Source organism: Diceros bicornis, chromosome 26 (assembly GCF_020826845.1).
Source record: "Diceros bicornis minor isolate mBicDic1 chromosome 26, mDicBic1.mat.cur, whole genome shotgun sequence".
NCBI lineage: Eukaryota > Metazoa > Chordata > Mammalia > Perissodactyla > Rhinocerotidae > Diceros > Diceros bicornis.
Window position 1 is genome coordinate 2,736,960 of NC_080765.1, and position 18,047 is coordinate 2,755,006.

Genomic DNA, 18,047 nt, shown 5'->3' on the forward strand with positions numbered 1-18,047 from the left:
ATACAAATAAATGTGTCTTCTTAAAATGGCATTTCTGTTCCTCCTTAGAATGTATATTTTATAGGAGAGAGGGTTGTGTTTACCATTGAAATGTCTGATTATATTTTCCTCCATCCTATCTATGTTTTGCTTGGCTAATTCTAAATTAATTTGCATTTTCTGATGATGAGAGGAGGCAGTGCAGGTTATGCTGAGAGTAACTGCCCAGAATGAAGTCGGGCTAACTCTTGGGACTCTGACATTTTCACTTAAGTTAGAAGTTGGTGATAAAGTCAAGAGGAATATTTCCTATCAGTACTTAACACTTTTAAGGATTGTAGAATGCTGTATAGATATTATTTACTATTTCTAGGCCCTGTAATCTGGGATTGTGGCACATATTAGTGTAGAAACTGATGATCTCATTAACTGAAGTTTTATTAGCTGCATGACATTGTTGCATCCTAGCATTTGCACAAGTGTTCCTACATTTAAATGATATGGAATCTTTAAGTGGATTTCACTAGAAAAGACCTATCTCTAGTCATTTCTCCCCTTTAATTCTTTGTGTGACCTCTGGCAAGTTTTTTTCACCCTTCAGAGCCTTGATTTCTTCTGTAAGATAAATGGATTAGACTGGAGGAGCTCTAGGAGGTAAATGTACTCAGAATTCTGTTGTATCTTTACCTATTCCTAGTCCTCTCTGTGTATACTGCCGGTATTACATGAAAAATCCACATTTCATGTCTTTGAGGTCATTGTAGTAATACTGGCCTGGTTTGGTTTCTGTTTAGGTTGCATCTGCTCTGGAAAAATGGAAGACAGCAATCCGTGAAGCTCAGACCTTTTCCAGAATGCATGTTCTACTTGGGATGCTTGATGCCTGTATCAAGTGGGATATGTCAGCAGAAAATGCTAGATGCAAAGTTTGTCGAAAGAAAGGTATATTTAGATCAAAGTTGCTTATCTGAGTGTATTAGTGACTAGGACTTTCATTCCTAAGATCTTTTCTCCCCTAAAGAATTCTATGTACACCATTTTTTAATGTGGTGGGACAAATTTTACCTTTTCCTGAAAGTCTATAAAATGCTGGTCTTTTAAATCACATTCGAACAAATCAAAGCAGGCCCTTTGTTCCTCAATTTTGAGTATGAAATAAGAGCAGTTGTACTCTCTAATCTTTAAATTTTCCACAGGGAGCAAAATTAGTTAACCTAAAATTTTGAATCTCTTTTTATCATCTCTGAGTTTTAGTCATCCATGAAGTAAGACTGGTGCCACCAGCAGAGGGCAGTATTTGTGCATTGTGAAGAACACTCAGGTTGGGCCTTCCAGCACTGAGTCCTACAGAGCAAGACATTTGGGACTGTTGAATGCTGAGAGCTTTCAGAGCCCATATGTGTAAAAGAAACTTCATGGGGAAAATCCTGCCAGTGATTGACTTCTCAGTGGCTGAAGTTATTTTGTGAATTGTTAGGACTTAATTCCCAAGGATGAAAAGACATATGTAAAATCATTCAGTTGCTCTAAAAACTGATTTAGAATGAAGGTTGGAGAGGAGAAATATGACTATGTCAAGTTGGTTTGGTGTATTTTCAAATGTAGGGAAAGTGAACGGTTTAAGAGAACCATATCAGATATGAGTTGTGAATAGTTTGCGGGGTCGGGGAGGCAGAAGAGCAGAAATGTAATACATCATGGGGGATTCGTTTCTTAGTGGGAGAGGAGCAGCAAAATTTCCTGCTGTCACCTGGTTTTTGCTACCTCTTAGTTAAATGTTAACTGTCCTGTCCTAGCCTTGGGTAGATTTGGGGTTGTAAGTCAGAAGACCTGAGCCCTAAATTACTTATAGTCTAGTTTATGCTGTATTTCTTTTCAGAAAATGACTGCATTTAACAAAAGAGGGGTATACTAGAATGTTTGTTCTTCCATGGTGTTAATTGAGGGTGAGCAGCTCTTTCTTACAACTCCTTGACTGTTGCCATGCTCCCGACACTGCTATACAAGTTGATCTCCTTGCAGGTGAGGATGACAAACTGATCTTGTGTGATGAGTGTAATAAAGCCTTCCACCTGTTTTGTCTGAGGCCGGCCCTCTATGAAGTACCAGATGGTGAGTGGCAATGCCCAGCTTGCCAGCCTGCTACTGCCAGGCGCAACTCCCGTGGCAGGTGAGAATTTCTTCTTTTAAAAGCAAATGAATAAATGTTATAATTAAGTTTCAGTTATTCAAACTCTAAAGAGTTGTAAGTTCATCTTTGGGTACAGAGTCTGATCATTTAAGGTATTATAATAGGAGTTCAAAGGGCTCTGATTTAATTTTAGCTTAATGTTGACACTTCTAGTTTTTACTACCAGCCGTGTTCTGTATCTCCTTGATCAAACCTTCTTCTCAAATAACAATATATCTCCCTCTGCCTTTTGCTTCCATTTTGCCCACTTCTTAATTTGTGATTACTTCTGCAACCACCCAATGCTTAAAAGTCCTGAAACTCATTACCTTCATTACCCACACCTATTGTTTTCTTTCCTTATCGTGATTAGAACTTTGGTGTCACCTTGGACATCTTCCTCTCCCTCATCTTCCATATTCATTGATTTGCCAGATGTTTTCAATTCAGTGTCCAGAAGTCTTATGAGTCGGTCTCGTACTGTCCATTCTCCATGGTCCCTGCTGTCATTTGGCCTTCCTACATCTCTTACCTCCTACATCCCTTCAGTGGTTTCTCAGCTCCTTACCTCATGTCTTTTCCCCTCTTGTCCATCCAGCTTTTGTGGTGATACCAGAATGCTTTACATAAGGCAGAGATCTGCTCATGTCACTATCTTCAAAAACTTTAATCTTTTCATTGCCTCTAGAATAAAGTCCAGACTCCCTACCCTAACTCTTGAGACTCTTAGTATGCAGTACTAGCCTATGTTTTATGAGCCTTTGTTCCCATATTTGTGTGCCTGTTACAGACTGTTCATTATGCATCCTTGCCTCTTGTGCTTTCTTCCCAGCTGGGAATATTTCCTCTCCCTGGCACTCCCACCTGGGTAGACTGCCCATGGCCTACCTAAAATTTCACTGCTTTTTTGAAATATCTGTACATCCTTAAGATTAATTGTTCCTCCTCTGTGTTCCAAGTGAGCTTTTGATCTCTAAAACAGTATTTGGTGCCTCTTGCCTTTATGGTTAGTTTTATACGTGACTGTCTTCCCATGAGATTGTTAGTGCCCTGAAAGTGGAGGTGGTGCTTTGTTCTTCACTCCAATCCGAATAAGGCCAAACACACGGCCTCTTAAAGAGGAGACTCCTCCATTTTGCCAAGTTAATACCGTTGTTTTCCACGTTGAAATTTAAGGTTGTAAAAGGGCAGCTTATAGGCACTCTGGCTTGTTCTCTCTTTGAAAGGGCAAAGCTGTTTGATCCTGATCCCACCTAACAGTATTACTCGGTTATTTCTCACTTCATTCCAGCTACACTTAGAGAGATGAGGCACGCCACCCTGAAATGGTGGGGCTTTGGACCAGCTGTTCTGAGCTGGGATTACCATTGCTTTGATGTTATGGTCATCTGCAAGCTGTTTCAGCTCCTGGAAGGGGGCCATCAAGGTGGAGTAACACCTGTCTGGGCTGTTTATCCTTTCAGTCCACCCCAGAGTTGGGGACAGCTTTTAATACCTGAAATGTTACATTATCTGGCTGTTTTTGTGAGATAAAAGGAATAGAGTTTTGTATTGTTTTGTGTGAGGAGGGGTGGGATTGCATTTTGGTCTTGATTTCTGTTGCCATTGGTGTCTTATCCAAAGCATTTGGGGCCTGCTGGAAGAGGCATGCTGTAGAAGCTTAAGTTTTCATTCTGTTTCCTGTGTCCTGGCCTAGATTCAGGTTCCCTCCCCTCATCATCAGATCTGTTTAGTCTGTGAAGAGGAAAAAGTTGCTGGGCCCCCTGTGGGACTTTATCCTTTCTAGGACTACTTTGGCCTAGAACCGTGTTTCCTACATGCTCTTTCCTCCCCACAGGAATTATACTGAAGAGTCTGCCTCTGAGGACAGTGAAAATGATGAGAGCGATGAAGAGGAAGAAGAGGAAGAAGAGGAGGAGGAAGAAGAAGATTATGAGGTGGCGGGTTTGCGATGTAAGTATTGCCTTGATAGTTGACCTCACCATCTTCCAAGCTAACTGAGAAGACTGGGTTGGCAGTAGATACACAGTGTTACCATCACGCCATCTTCCTTTTCTCACATGTTGTGGCTGGGAGTGACTCCGCTGCCATGGTTTTAAATGGGTTTTCAAGGTGCCATTTAACCACCTTCCTAGTAGGAGGTTGGGTGTCTTGGTGTCAAGAACATCAACCTATGGCAGATCCACTTAGTCCAAGATTTAGTGGCATTCAAGGCTCCGAGTATGTTTATGACAAGTCTGCTGGTTCTGAACCCCTTGGTGTGTGGGGACAACGGGTAAGGAAGGTCTAGGCCCACTGCCATGTCTAACAGTTCTCTTGGCCTCTGGTGCACTGGTCCTTTCTTGGTAGTAGTTTTTCCTCTGGTTACAGTGATTTTCTCTTCCCTATAGTGTGCAGGGTTGTCACTTTGTTACTTTGAAAGGAGAAGACTGGTTTTTCCATGGCTTAGGATAGTTGCTAGGAAGGTACAGATCTGTTTCTTTCTTTCTTTCTTTTTTTTTTTTTTTTGAGGAAGATCGGCCCTGCACTAACATCTGTTGCCAGTCGTCTTCTTTTTCTTTTTCCTCCCCAAAGCCCCAGGACATAGTTGTGTATCATAGTTGCAGAGTTGTAGCTCTTCTATATGGGACGCTGCCTCAGCATGGCTTGATGAGCCGTGAGTGGGTCCGTGCCCAGGATCCGAACCGGCGAACCCTGGGCCACTGAAGCAGAACGTGTGAACTCAACCGCTGCGCCACTGGGCCGGCCCCACAGCTTTGTTTCTTACTAGATGCCAGTAGGGAAAAAAGAGCCTCATCATTTATGCTTACCTTGTTTACTCTTACTCTCATGTTCATTTTTTGTGAGTCGTTGAGAGTCTTGTCAAATTTTGGTGGTTAAACCTAAAGTTCTACAGGCTAGCCTTTTAAGAGCCTCCCTCTTTGCAAAATGTACCCGTCTTTGTAGGTTAGTAAAAGAGACCACAGATAAAGATTTTGGGGAACTTTTGGAGAGATGGTATAGTCCTCAACATCATAGCATTCTGAACAATCGTACTTGATATAAGGAGAGAGGATGTTTGGCATGACCAGTGTCTTACTGCAGTGGTGCTGCCAAAACCTGAGGGCTTTGGGCCTGGACACCTGCTCCCATCTCCCCAATCCTGCAGTGTTTTAATTTGGGACACCTTAATTTCTCTTATTCCCATAGGGCTCCTTTTGTTTGTTCACTGGGCATGATTTCCCAGGTATCCAGGGTAAGGAGACAAGTAGTCCATTAACCCTGCATGACAGAGACTATTGTCTGCTGGCCAGAGAGTCATGATTTGGATGCACGGTTGTCTAGGAATAGATTCTAAATATAGCAATGTACTGATTTTGTTTGTTTTCAAAGTACTTGCTTTATACTTCTGAGTTATTGCTCTCTTTCCAAGGAATTGTTCCCTCTGGGTTTCTAGGGCCTTGTCTGCCAAAACGATCTAGAAATTATTTGGTACTTCAGAGCCCTTTGTCTACTCTGCCTTTTTTTTTAGGCCACCAAAGATGTAGTTCTTTAGTGTAACTCAAGGCCCTGGGTTGGTGGCTGTCCCTAGCATCCTGAGTTTCCTCTGTGGCATCAGATTCTTACTTTCTCTTCCTAATCTGGTCTTGAGCTTAGAGACCCTAAAATAGCCAATAAAGGGTCATCATGGTTCAGAAGTAGAGTATAAAACATTGTTTATTGATTCTTTATATCATTGCCTCTGTATACCCCTATCTCTGTCCAAATGTCACCTCCCTACTTTCTAAGGAAAATTTGCTTAGTGGAGAAGCCTTGAGCTAATCCTTATGGAGCATTGCTCCCTGAGGACATATTGAGGAATGTTGGTTTGTCTGACATTGAGCACCTGTTCTAAACCTGAGACACGGTAGTCTTTGGTGCCTTTGTATTCTTTTTTTTTTTTTTTTGTGAGGAATATCAGCCCTGAGCTAACATCCATGCTAATCCTCCTCTTTTTGCTGAGGAAGACTGGCTCTGAGCTAACATCCACTGCCAATCCTCCTCCCCCCCCCCCCCAAAGCCCCAGTAGATAGTTGTGTGTCATAGTTGCACATCCTTCTAGTTGCTGCATGTGGGACGTGGCCTCAGCATGGCCGGAGAAGCAGTGTGTTGGTGCGCGCCCAGGATCTGAACCCGGGCCGCCAGTAGTGGAGCGCGCGCACTTAACTGCTAAGCCACGGGGCCGGCCCCAAGTGCCTTTGTATTCTTTATTCTCTTTGGGGATCCTGGGCAGTGGCCTGGCCGACCGTCTAGGGTTTTCAGAAATGTAAGAAAGCAGGACTTGGGGCTAAATCCGAAGTGGGATTCAATGACGAATACTTCACATAAGTACTTCACATAAGTATTGATTTTTCTCTGAAAAGATTGTGATGGTGAGTGTAGGATAACTCTGGGAATCATGAAACAGGATCTCTTCTACGGTTCTATCTCATACGCACTCTCTGAGGCTGAGCTTGGGCTGCCGGAATTCCAGGCAGACTTATTAGCAAATGGCCTCTCCTCCTGAGTGAGTCAGTTTACAACTGACTCTTGAAGGGCCTCATTCTGGGAGTAACTGAACAGGGTGGGGGCAGAGGATAGACATATTGAAGGAACTGGCCTTCTGAAGAGACTCTTTTTAAAAGGTTTTTGCAGTTGAGGAAAGGTATCTATTCTTCATCTACTTCTGCTGCTTTTAAAGTGTGCTGTTAGGTAGGACAAGAGATAAACAGCAAGAGCACTTGATAACGTGCAAAGGAAGCACTCGCTTTGCTCGTCCAGATGATCTCCTCATTCCATAGACATGCTCCCTTTATCCTCAGTTGTTCTGCTCTGAATCCGTATTTTTTATTTCAGTGAGACCTCGAAAGACTGTCCGGGGCAAGCAGGGTGTCATCCCCCCTGTGGCAAGGCCAGGCCGACGACCAGGTAAGAAGCCGCATCCTACCAGGAGGTCTCAGCCGAAGGCACCACCTGTGGACGATGCTGAGGTTGATGAGCTGGTAAGAATTCTTTATTGTCCTCTCTCGGGTGTTTCTGTTTCTTATCCCACACTCCAGCATTAGGAATTCATCAGGCGACAGGTGGGAGCCTCCCCCTCTCCTCCCTCCTCCCTAACTTTGGACGCTGATTAGGCAGATGGGTGGGCCTGTAGGCAGATGGAGGCAGCAGGTCCTCCAGGAACAGCTATGTCCGGCATTCTCCTGCTGTAGCCTGCAAGCGTTGTGTCCTCTGCTTAACAGGCAGCCCTCGACTTATTAAGGATTTTAAAATAGTATCCATATGTCTCCAGTGGCTCAGAGGGGTTGGGTCTCTGTTGTGGGAATGTCAGCAATTTGGAGCCTCACTTACTCCTGGGTCTTTCGCTGACAGTTGTTATGGGAGGGACGTTACCCTCTCCTCTGCTCCTCAGCAAATGTAATTGTAATGGTTTTGCTTTAGATTTTACTTGAGCTTTAAAGAACAAAAGAGGCTCTTAAACTTGCTTGTTTTGACACAATCAGATTGGGGTTAGGGGTGGGTTGGGGGCATAAAGCAAGCCATTAGGAAGCTCACAGGGCCTTGAGAGGTCCTCCTGCTTGCCCAGCCCTGACTCCTTCAATTCCGGGGCTCTCCTTCCGCTGTGAGTCACGGGCTGTCATGGCTACCTGCAGGGGAGGCCCCACCCCCTTTCTCTGTTGCCGCTTACTTCCCACATGCCTGCGGCAGAGAGCCCAGGAACGGCATTTTACCTCTTGCTTTTCTTCCTTCAGACACTCCACCCCCACAAAATTGGCTGCTGGTGGTCCCCGTAACCCATCTGGTTTTCTGCAGTTGCTTGTTTATACTCATCTACGGTGTTACCATAATCCCAGGTCCATCTGCTCTCAGAGGGCTAGTGTCCTGTTGACAGTGGCCCTCTTTAGCTGACCTCTAGCAGGACTGCTGTAATACAGCAACTGCTGCCTGCTCCCTGCTTCTTTGATCGCCATCCACCAGGGAGGAGGCAAGGGGGCTGATGGGAAGATGCTTGCCCCCTCGCCAAGAGCGCTCCCTGACTGGAATGTCAGATGATTTTGACCGTCTCTGCTCCAAGAAAATGGTTGAACTCTTTTTTTCTTTTCTTTTTTTTTCTTAGGTAGATATGTACATTTTCTGCCTTGTCTACTCTTCTTTTTCTCTCGGACCTATAATAACATGTCTTCATTCTTTGGTGCCAGGTGCTTCAGACCAAGCGGAGCTCCCGGAGGCAAAGCTTGGAGTTGCAGAAGTGTGAAGAGATCCTCCACAAGATTGTGAAGTACCGCTTCAGCTGGCCCTTCAGGTGAGCTTTGTGTCCTCAAGCACAGAGAAGTAGGACCAACCTTGTAGGTTCTAAGAGCATTCAAATAAGGCAGCTGGCTAAGGGGGCGGTAAGCTGAACCCCTAGGAACAACCCTGATCCTTCCTTTCAGGACATGTCTCAGTAGCAGGTGAATTAGCTTCCCAAACTGATAGAGACAGCTCTTAGTACAAGGTGACCACACCTTCTCTATGCGTGCTACTTGGCTGATCTCAGCAGGAGTGGGCATTCTGTGGCTGGTGGTTTGATAACAAGGTTTCTGTCAGTTGTATTCAACTGCTGTGCTAATATCTCCATTTGGTTCTTCTCCACAGGGAGCCCGTGACCAGAGATGAGGCTGAGGACTACTATGACGTGATCACCCACCCCATGGACTTCCAGACAATGCAGAACAAATGTTCCTGTGGGAGCTACCACTCTGTGCAGGAGTTTCTTACCGACCTGAAGCAAGTGTTTACCAATGCTGAGCTTTACAACTGCCAAGGCAGCCATGTGCTAAACTGCGTGGTGAAGACAGAACAGTGTCTGGTGGCTCTGTTGCATAAACACCTTCCTGGCCACCCATATGTCCGTAGGAAACGCAAGAAGTTTCCCGATCGGCTTGCTGAAGATGAAGGGGACAGTGAGCCAGAACCCATTGGACAGTCCAGGGGACGAAGACAGAAGAAATAGAGAGGCAGGGCCCTGGTAAGGGAGCTGAAGTTAGGGGAATCGAGGGAGAGAGCAAAGGAGGGTGGGAGGGAGGCCAGAGACGTAGGTAGATGGAGAAGAACGTGGAAGGGAGATCACAGGGAGTCCAGAAATGCCTGTCATCCCAAGCTTGTGCTGTGTTTCCACAACTCTCCATAGGGCGTTAATCAAGCAGAGCTCTTTGGAGAGCCTAAAACTGGGTTGGTGGTCTCTGCCCAGAAATGTTATGGGTGGAAGATGGCCTAAACCCCTCTTTCTGAGAGTTTCCAAGAAGAGTCTAAGGGTACCGCTTTTCTTGTGAACCCAATTCCTTTTCCTTTCTTCTTTCCTAAGGTCTCTCCCACTTTGGCCACCAAGCAGTGCCAAGCCCTCTGGTCTCCAGGGGAGGGATTATTGTATTACGTAGAAGGATCAAGGGTAATCAGGCCAATTGGGAAGGTAGTGTTGATTTTTTTAGTCTATATTTATACACAGTCTTGTTTCTTTAAGCCCACCCTCTGTCTCTTCCTCCCTGTCCCTCTCAGGTGACGGTATCAGTGAGTGCCATACAGAATTCTGTATTCACCAGCATCATGAAACAGTCGTGGTCTTTTGAGTTGATCTTGGCAGAGTAAAGGGACATGTCCTGGAGTCATTCCCAACTACCCCTCCCCTTCTTTGTGATAGCTCTCTCCCCACTCCCACCCCCACTTCAGCCTCTCCAAAAAAAAAAAAAACGAAAACAAAACCAAACCTAAGGCACTTCACTTAGAGACTGGAGTCCTGCTTATAATCATGCATATAACCTTTACTTTGATGGATCTGGCCAGAGGGGTGTTGGAGCCCAGCCCACCCACATACCAGACAAGCTCTTAGGGGAGCAGAAGAAAAGCAGGAAGAATTTCAATGTTTAATTTTTTTTAAATTGACTTTTCTAGTTATTAAAAGTTGCTTGTTTCAGCAGTGATATTGTATAAAGAACATCTTGTAAAATATTTCTGTCATCTTGCTTTGGCACATGTACAGTACAATTTATATGATAATGTGTTTGCTTTACTTTGCCTCATCTCCTCCCTCAGCCCATCTTCTCTCCTTCAGAGAAGTTGGGTTGGAGGCTCATCAGGGCAGGCAGTGGCACCTGGTGGGGACAGGGGTGTCCCTCTGCCTCCCCTAGTGGCTGTTTCCGCCTCCGTCCATGCCTGTTCTGGCCACAAACTTGGAACTCCCTGAGAACGTGAATCTTTCAGTGGTCAGTGTCAGTGGGGGATGGGAGGAGGGAAGGGAGGAGAAGCTCAGATAGCCCCTTCCCACAGTGACTCTAGCGCTAGTAGTTAGATTTAGGCAAAACTTTGTAGTCATCTTTCCCTTTTATGGCAGATTTTGATAAAAATGCAAAACAGGGTTTATTTTCTTTTCTATCAACTTTGAATTTGGAAAATTTGAGCACCTAAGCTCTTCTGTACCTATTTAAATTAAGGGAAAAGAAGTCCACCAAGGGGATTGCAACTCATAGAACTTGAGAATAATCCCTCATAATATCAAAATTCAAGGTGTGGTCCCTGTCCTCCTCGCCCAGGGACTTGAGGGATTTGTTCCAGTGCTGCTGGCTAGGTTTACCGTCCCTTCTCCCACAGGCTTGGAGTTAGCACTGACGTTACAATTTCATAATCCCAGCCACCAACACCTTCCTCTGTTTTTTACCCTAGAGCCAGTCTGTTCTTGTTAACAGTGAGAAACCCGTGTTCCCACTTCAGTGACACCTGAAATGTTTGTTGTTTTTTAATGGTCTTGAAGGAGGAAGGGCCCCATTAAAGGGTAAACTTGTAATAAATTGGAATTTCAAATAAACATTATGTACTTGTGTTTATAAAGAAGAAACGATTCTGGTGAACCTTTCTTTGTGCTCTTGATGGTGGGAGTGGATAGGCAGTCCCAAGCGCTGGTTTCCCGTTGACTCTCGGAACCACTTCTTCAGGTTTGAGAGGATCTCTGCCTTCGTGTGTGTGTGTGTGTGCGCGCGTGCGCGTGCATGTGCATGTGTGCGCGTGTGCGTGCGCACGTCTGTGTGTGTGTGCGTCTGTGTGTCTGTGTGTGTCTGTGAGGAAGATTAGCCCTGAGCTAACATCCATGCCAATCCTCTTTTTGCTGAGGAAGACCGGTCCTGAGCTAACATCTATTGCCAATCCTCCTCCTTTTTTCCCCTTTTTCTCCCCAAAGCCCCAGTAGATAGCTGTATGTCATAGTTGCACATCCTTCTAGTTGCTGTATGTGGGACGCCACCTCAGCATGGTGGGACAAGCAGTGCACTGGTGTGCGCCTGGGATCCGAACCCGGGCAGCCAGTAGCGGAGCGCGCGTACTTAACCACTGCCATGGGGCCGGCCCCTCTGCCTTCATCTTTTTAACCACAAGTCAGATCCATCTACTGCGTTTCTTTGCTTCCGGGAGAGATTTCTGATGCCCTGGGTAATCGAAGCATGACCTTCAAGCCTCTCCTAGCCTTGTCTCTGTCTAAACCCCCCAAAATTTTATTTGAAACTTTTAGGAATTAGGGGCAAGTATTTTTTAAGGCTTCACTATGGTAATTTGTGTAGTCCTTGAGCACTTAATTTTGGAGGAACTCTTGACATTTTAAAACCCTTCCAGGGCCGGCCCCGTGGCTTAGCGGTTAAGTGTGCGTGCTCTGCTGCTGGCGGCCCGGGGTTCGGATCCCAGGCACGCACCGACGCGCCGCTTCTCTGGCCATGCTGAGGCTGCGTCCCACATACAACAACTAGAAGGATGTGCAACTATGATGTACAACTATCTACTGGGGCTTTGGGGGCAAATAAATAAATAAAATTAAAAAAAAAAACACTCCCATTTCAAGGAAAATTTCAAACATACACAAAAAGAGAGTGAAAATTATAATGAATTACTAGGTATTCAGTCTCAACAATTCTACCACATAGCCAATCTTGTTTTATTTATGGCTTCATTTATTTTTTATAAAGTCAGAGTGGTGATTCGAATAAGTCACTGCTGTCTGGCAACCTGCCTATGAAATTCAAAGATGTTTCAGCACCACTGCATAATCCCATGTACTGGGATGTGAGACTGCCAGTTCCTGACCAGCTGAATCGGGGACAGCAGAAGGTCAGTGGGAAGAAACCTAAGCCCTGGGTGTGGATTCTGCCACTGACTCGCTCTGTGGCCTTGGTGAGTGTGGGCTTCGAGCCAGGCCTGTGCTGAGCACTTGGGGATTTTCAGTCCTGCAGGGGAGGAAGTGGTTTGCCCCAAGGTCAAATAAAATTTGGCCCTTAAGTTCTGGAAAAGGGAGCTGGGCTACCTCTAAGCAGTTTCTACACAATCACATTTGGACTCGGGGCTCCCAGCCCGCATCTGTGAAGTCCTGTTCCTCAAGTGGGTTTCTTAGGCTACACTAGGATAGTGCCTATGGGGCCATGTCACCTCATTTAGTGTCTATATCCTGGTCTTTTTCAGCCATCTCAGCCCCGTCCTCCCTACCAGGGGTGTGACCTTGGGGTGAGCCACCTAATTTGGGTTGACTACTGCAAATGAGGACAAGAGAACTTTTTCCTGAGGACAGGGTTCTGAATCATTACTTTTGGAATCAACTGAGGTCTCTGCCTCGTCCCGCCTACTCTTCTTTCTCCTGGAACCCTGTCTCTGGGGAGGGGATGCTGTCAGGGTGGCAGTGAGGTGGTGTCTGGATTCCAGAGCAACCAGGGACACTCAGGGGCAGTCCCTCTTCCACTAGGAAACCATGTCTCCCGCTTGCTAGGGAGCCAGGGTCTCCTTAGCAGGATATGGAGGGAGAAACTCAAGCCAGGTAGGAAGAAAAGGTTGCCCTTCTGTTACTGCTGCCATGACCACCCCTGCCTAGGGCCTTCAGGCCTTTTTACACCCTGGACTGCCCCCACCTACCCCAAGTCCTGGAGCTGCTTCCTCCAGGGTGGGACCAGGAGCCAGGGGTGAGAGCAGCTGCTGACCCCTGGGGCCTCTCCTCAGGCTGACCTCAGTCAGGATCCTGCCTGCTGACTCCTGTGAACTTGGGATTGTTTCCCTGGAACTAATATTGAGGTCAGGGCTAAGAAGTTCCCTTAACCTGGGCCCTCCCAGGCACAAGCTCAGACCACATGCACAGGCTCAGCCCGGATGGACATGGGCACACAGACATGCTGCCCCGAAGAGCCACATGCTGGGCCACCAGAGCCCTGAGGGCAGGGGCCGGGGTGCACAATGCACAGGCCAGCACATATTGGTTTCTGAGGCGTTTTTCTTGGGCTGTGGGATTTCCTTTTTGGGGGTGTGGGGAGGTCCTGCTGTGGGAGGGGTTTCTCTGGACAGAACCGCCAGAGGTTCTAACACCTGCCATTCCCCCAAGGAGGGAACCCATGGTGTGGTGGAAGTCGCAAGGCTCTGGAGGCCCCGGACTGCCTGGCAGCGTGATCTGGAGCCAGCCAAGCCCTCCAAACACTTCCCTGTCTGTAAAATGGGGAGAGGAGGATCAAATGGAGGACTTCTGTACAAGGTCTTTACTAAATGTTTACTTTTTCCTTTTCCTCCAGGGTATGGGACTTTTCCGTAGTGACTTCCAGTGCTGAGAAGCCTTAGCTGGCAAGGCCCGCCCTCCCCCCTCCCAAGTCCTGGCCCATGTGAACCAGCCCAGCCTCAAAGCAGAGCCCCCTTGGGGCCCATCCTGACTACACTGCCCCCCTTCCCGTCCCCCCCGCCCTCCTATCCCAGTTGTTCTGGAAGCCAGTCTTGTTTCCGCTGAGCAGAACACAGCCAAGCACCACCCCGCCCCCGTCCACTGACTGGCAAGGAATAGGGGTGAACTGGTGCCACGCTTGATGCTCCCCTCCCCTCCCCCCTTTGCCCATACACACAGCACTTTCCTTCCCTTCCCCAGTCTCCGGAATCCTCTCCTTTAGCTGGGGCTGCCCCTGTCCTGGTGCAGGCCCTTAGCAGCTTCAGCTCTGCTCCCTGCAAACCTGGCCTGTGAGCCCAGGGCAATGCAGCCACTGCCTTTTCCACTCCCCACGTGGGCCCCAGTCGCCTTAAATAAGCTCCTTCTGTCTCGCAGTCTAGGACCCTCATAGGGAGCGTTACAAGGTGTTAGGGTCACGCAGCTTTGTGGGTCGAAGAAGGCACGGGGACCTACTGAGTGCTCTATTAGAGGGGAGGGAGTTAGATGAGGAGGACGTTCCTCGTGCCGGAAATGCACAAGCAAAGATGGTAAAATGCCCCTGGGGTCTGTACTGTTCCTTGTGGTGAGAGACAGCCGTTACCCCTCCTCAACTGAGGGAGTTGTCTTCTGGGGATTTGACACCACCTGTTTGATTTTCATCTGGCTTCTTTCTTCAACCTGTGAGATTGGCGGTTGGTGCAGGGCAAAGAGCTCTGGCTGAGAGGCCCTGGGTTTGGGGGCTCAGCCCCACTACTGCTATGAACAGTCGACCTTGGGCCTCCCCTTGGCTCTAAAGTGAGGCTGGCAGCAGAGCTGGACCCTTGGGGCCTCCTGGCAGTGACAGTGAATGCTGGCTCTGTATTATGCACCCAGGGACAGTAACCAAGATCCTCACCTGGCTGGAGTCACAGTGGCCAAAGCAGAGGCCAAGATGGGGCTCTGGGGTCTGAGCCCAACCTGATAGGGGTCTCTGGGATGGCTACACACACACGTTATAGTGGACAGAGACAGTGCAGGTCCCAGCAGCCCTGGGCTTCCCTAGCACACATACACACGGTACCTTTTCCTACCGCCCAGTACACAAATGTGCAAGCGGCCTCGGGAGCCAGCAGACTCCCTGCACCTGTCCCATTTCTCACTGCTGCTCAGCACCTCAAACCTCCCCACAGCCCTTCAGGAGCTGGGGCCCTTTTCCCACTATACTCAAGGGCTCCTCATCTCCACGCCCATGTTGTCTGTGCTACCAAGATGCCCACAGACCAGTCCAGCCCCAAATCCTCTCCACCCAGAGAGGTGAGGGAGTGGGGTGGGGCCCTGACTAGGGTCCCAAGGAGTGAGGTGGACACACCAGCAATCTTTGAAGGCGATGAGGACAGTCAGACTCCAGCCTCAGCCCTCAGGTCCCAGGGAGGGGACAACAGGATGGGTCTACAGGAGACAGTGGGAGCTGGTCCCGAGCCTCTGAGGGAACCTGTGAGACAGGCTGATGCCCTCATTTTCTACACAAATGAGGACATTTGTGTAGCCCCCAAACAGGATAGACTCCCCAGGGCCAGAGGTGGGGTGTCATCCCAGGGGATTCCCTGAGTGTCCTGGCAGGCAGCCCAGCCTCACTTTGAGAAGCAGGAACCCAGGACTCAGAGATAAGCAAGCAGGTTGCCAAAAGGAGCGAAGACAGGCGAGAGGCGAAAACACACACCTATAATCTGGGACTCCTGCAAAATACAGCTGTTCCACAGGGGCTGTCCTCCTGATTGGTGGGGAGCCAGAGATGAGCCCAGCACCCACTCCCAGCTCTGTCACAAGGGAGACTCCTGCAGGGCCCTCCCTCTTCTACTTCCCCCCTTTCCAGCCCAGAGAGGACGCAGTGGTGCCACACGGGGGTTTATTCCAGTTACAGCTTCCGGAGAAACTCAACAATAAATTACATCATTAAATAAACTCCCTGCTGGACCACGCCCCCTCTGCTGCTCCTCCTCTCCACATGCTCCCCCAGGACCCTGTGGGGACTCAGCCAGGCCCACTCCCTGCACTAGGCGACTGGGGACTGAGCCTCACTGGGTCCTGACAAGTGAGGGCTCAAGGAGAGTCAGCCCGCCCTGGTCCTCAGCCCCCTTGCACTCACTTGCCTGACCTTGACAGCTGGGCAGCTGCTAGTCAGCTGTCTCCTCCAGGGGGGGCTAGGAGGGGGCAACAGCCGCCCCTTGCAGGCCTGTGTCCCTAGAGGTGTGTGGGGTTCTCCAGAGAGGGGTCCGTCTTAGTCATGTGCAAGACCACAGTGGGGGCCTTATAGTGGCAGTGGGTGCCATGGCCATAGCCCCCGGGGGCCCGGCAGGCCTTTGCCCGGGCCCGGCCAGCTGCCATCTTGCGGTGGCACAGGCTCTGCCAGGTCTGAAAAGTCTTGGAGCTCCATACCCAGACACCGCTGGTGATGCCCACCACCAGCGACATGAAGATTTTGAGCATAAAGACAGCCACGGTGGGCACCGAGCCCCCTTGCAGCGAGCAGTCCCTCCGGCCTCCGGGCATGGTGGGTGCTATGCATGGCTGCTCTGTGGCCCGAAGACGCCAGAAGTCCATGTTGAGGCGTTCATAGACATAGCAAACAATGACACAGGTGGCAGGCACGGTGTAGAGGATAGAAAAGACGCCAATCTTGACCATGAGCTTTTCCAGCTTCTCCGTGTTAGTGCCGCCTGTCTTCATGATCTTGCGGATGTGGAAGAGGGCCACGAAGCCGGTCAGGAGGAAGCTGGTGCCCAGTACCAGGTAGCAGGAGAGGGGCACCAGCACGAAGCCCGTGAGCGCAGCCGCATCCATGCTGGCCACGTAGCAGAGCCCAGTCAGCTCATCCCCCGCCACTTTGCGCAGTGTCAGGATAACGATGGTCTTGAGGGCCGGCAGGCCCCAGGCCGCCATGTGGAAGTAGCTGCCATGGGCCTCAATGGCCTCGTGGCCCCACTTCTTGCCAGCTGCCAGGAACCAGGTGAGCGTCAGCACCACCCACCACAGCGAGCTGGCCATGCCGAAGTAGTAGAGCAGCAGGAAGACGAGGGTGCAGCCCGTGTTCTCCAGGCCCTCCTGGATCACGTAGAGCGCCCCCGCCTCCTGGTCGCACGCCACGCTCTGTGCTCCGGCCACGGCGCGGATGAGGAAGGCCAGCGAGTAGACGTTGTAGCACATGGAGAGGAAGATGATGGGACGCTCTGGGTACTGGAAGCGGTGAGGCTCCAGCAGGAAGGTGAGCACGGTGAAGGCGGTGGAGAAGAAGCACAGCGCCGACCACACGGCCATCCAGACGAGCGCGAAGTCCTTGTCGCGCCGCGACCAGAACACCTCGACGCCGGGCCCGCAGCGCGGCGCGCACGAGCGACTCCTCTCCACGTACTGGAACTTCTCGGGGTTCTCGCAGGTACCGCCGCCGCCCGGGCCGGGGGCTCCGTCGCCGGGGGGCCGCGCGGGCCGCGGCGCCACAGGCAGCATGCCCAGGCCCTTGTGGGGCTCGGCGGGGCCGGCCGTGGCGTTCTCGGGCGCCTCCATGCAGAGAGCGTGCGGGTCGTTGCGCGTGGGCAGCCTGGCGCAGTCCAGCGAGTCCGGCCAGCCGAAGTTGAACTGCTCCATGATGGGCGCGCAGCGCAGGCGCGCCTGCTCGCACATGGGCCGGCAGGCCGGGATGGGCGTCGAGACCTGGTCGGTGCACATGGGCGCGTAGAGCGAGCACAGGAAGAAGCGCAGGTGGCCGTGGCAGCCGTACTGCACGAGCGGCGCGAACTCGGCCAGCTCGGCGGCCGCCTCGCCCTGCGACGTGTGGCCCAGCAGGTTGGGCATGCGGGTCAGGTTGTAGCCGATGCCGCGGCACATGGGGATCTCCACCGCCTGGCACGGCGCTGGCCCGCGCCCGCGCTCCGGGTCGAAGCGGCCGATCTCCAGCGCCGCGCCGCCCGCCGCCAGCAGCTGCCACAGCAGCAGCGCCCGGCGGAGCGGCGGCACGGCCATCCCGGGCGGCCCCGGCCGAGGGCGGGAGGGCGGCCTCGGCTCACTCGGGCCGCGCTGTCCAGCGCCCCCGTGCCCGTCCGCCACGTCGCGGGGCGCGGGCCATCGCGGAGCCGGCCGCCCTGGGCAGCGCGCGGGGAAGCCGCCGGAGGGAGAGGAGGCGACGAGCCCGCCGAGCCGCCCCCGCCGCTGCCACTCGAGCGGCGGCGGAGCCAGAGCCGGCGC

General features: G+C 50.4%; 2 protein-coding genes across 4 annotated transcripts in view; one reads left to right on the plus strand and one right to left on the minus strand.

Annotated features, from left to right (window-relative positions):
- Positions 1–10,449, plus strand: part of BAZ1B (bromodomain adjacent to zinc finger domain 1B) — a 67,468-nt gene extending 57,019 nt beyond the window's left edge. Inside the window, exons 14-20 of one of the 3 annotated variants that reach the window (XM_058569001.1) lie at positions 774–921; positions 2,002–2,149; positions 3,987–4,102; positions 7,004–7,149; positions 8,347–8,450; positions 8,783–9,155; positions 9,683–10,449. In XM_058569001.1, the coding sequence (XP_058424984.1) occupies positions 774–921; positions 2,002–2,149; positions 3,987–4,102; positions 7,004–7,149; positions 8,347–8,450; positions 8,783–9,140 (1,020 nt within the window). In that variant the 3' untranslated portion in view covers positions 9,141–9,155; positions 9,683–10,449. The other 2 variants (XM_058569002.1, XM_058569003.1) reach the window with 2 other exon arrangements.
- Positions 10,450–15,132: 4,683 nt separating this feature from the next.
- On the minus strand, positions 15,133–17,825 carry FZD9 (frizzled class receptor 9). The gene has a single exon (XM_058569006.1). The coding sequence runs from the start codon at positions 17,823–17,825 to the stop codon at positions 16,050–16,052; it is 1,776 nt and encodes a 591-aa protein (XP_058424989.1). The 3' UTR covers positions 15,133–16,049.
- Positions 17,826–18,047: the final 222 nt, after the last annotated feature.

Coding starts and splice junctions, on each gene's coding strand:
- FZD9 (XM_058569006.1), bottom strand. CDS start 17,825: ATGGCCGTGCCGCCGCTCCGCCGGGCGCTGCTGCTGTGGCAGCTGCTG.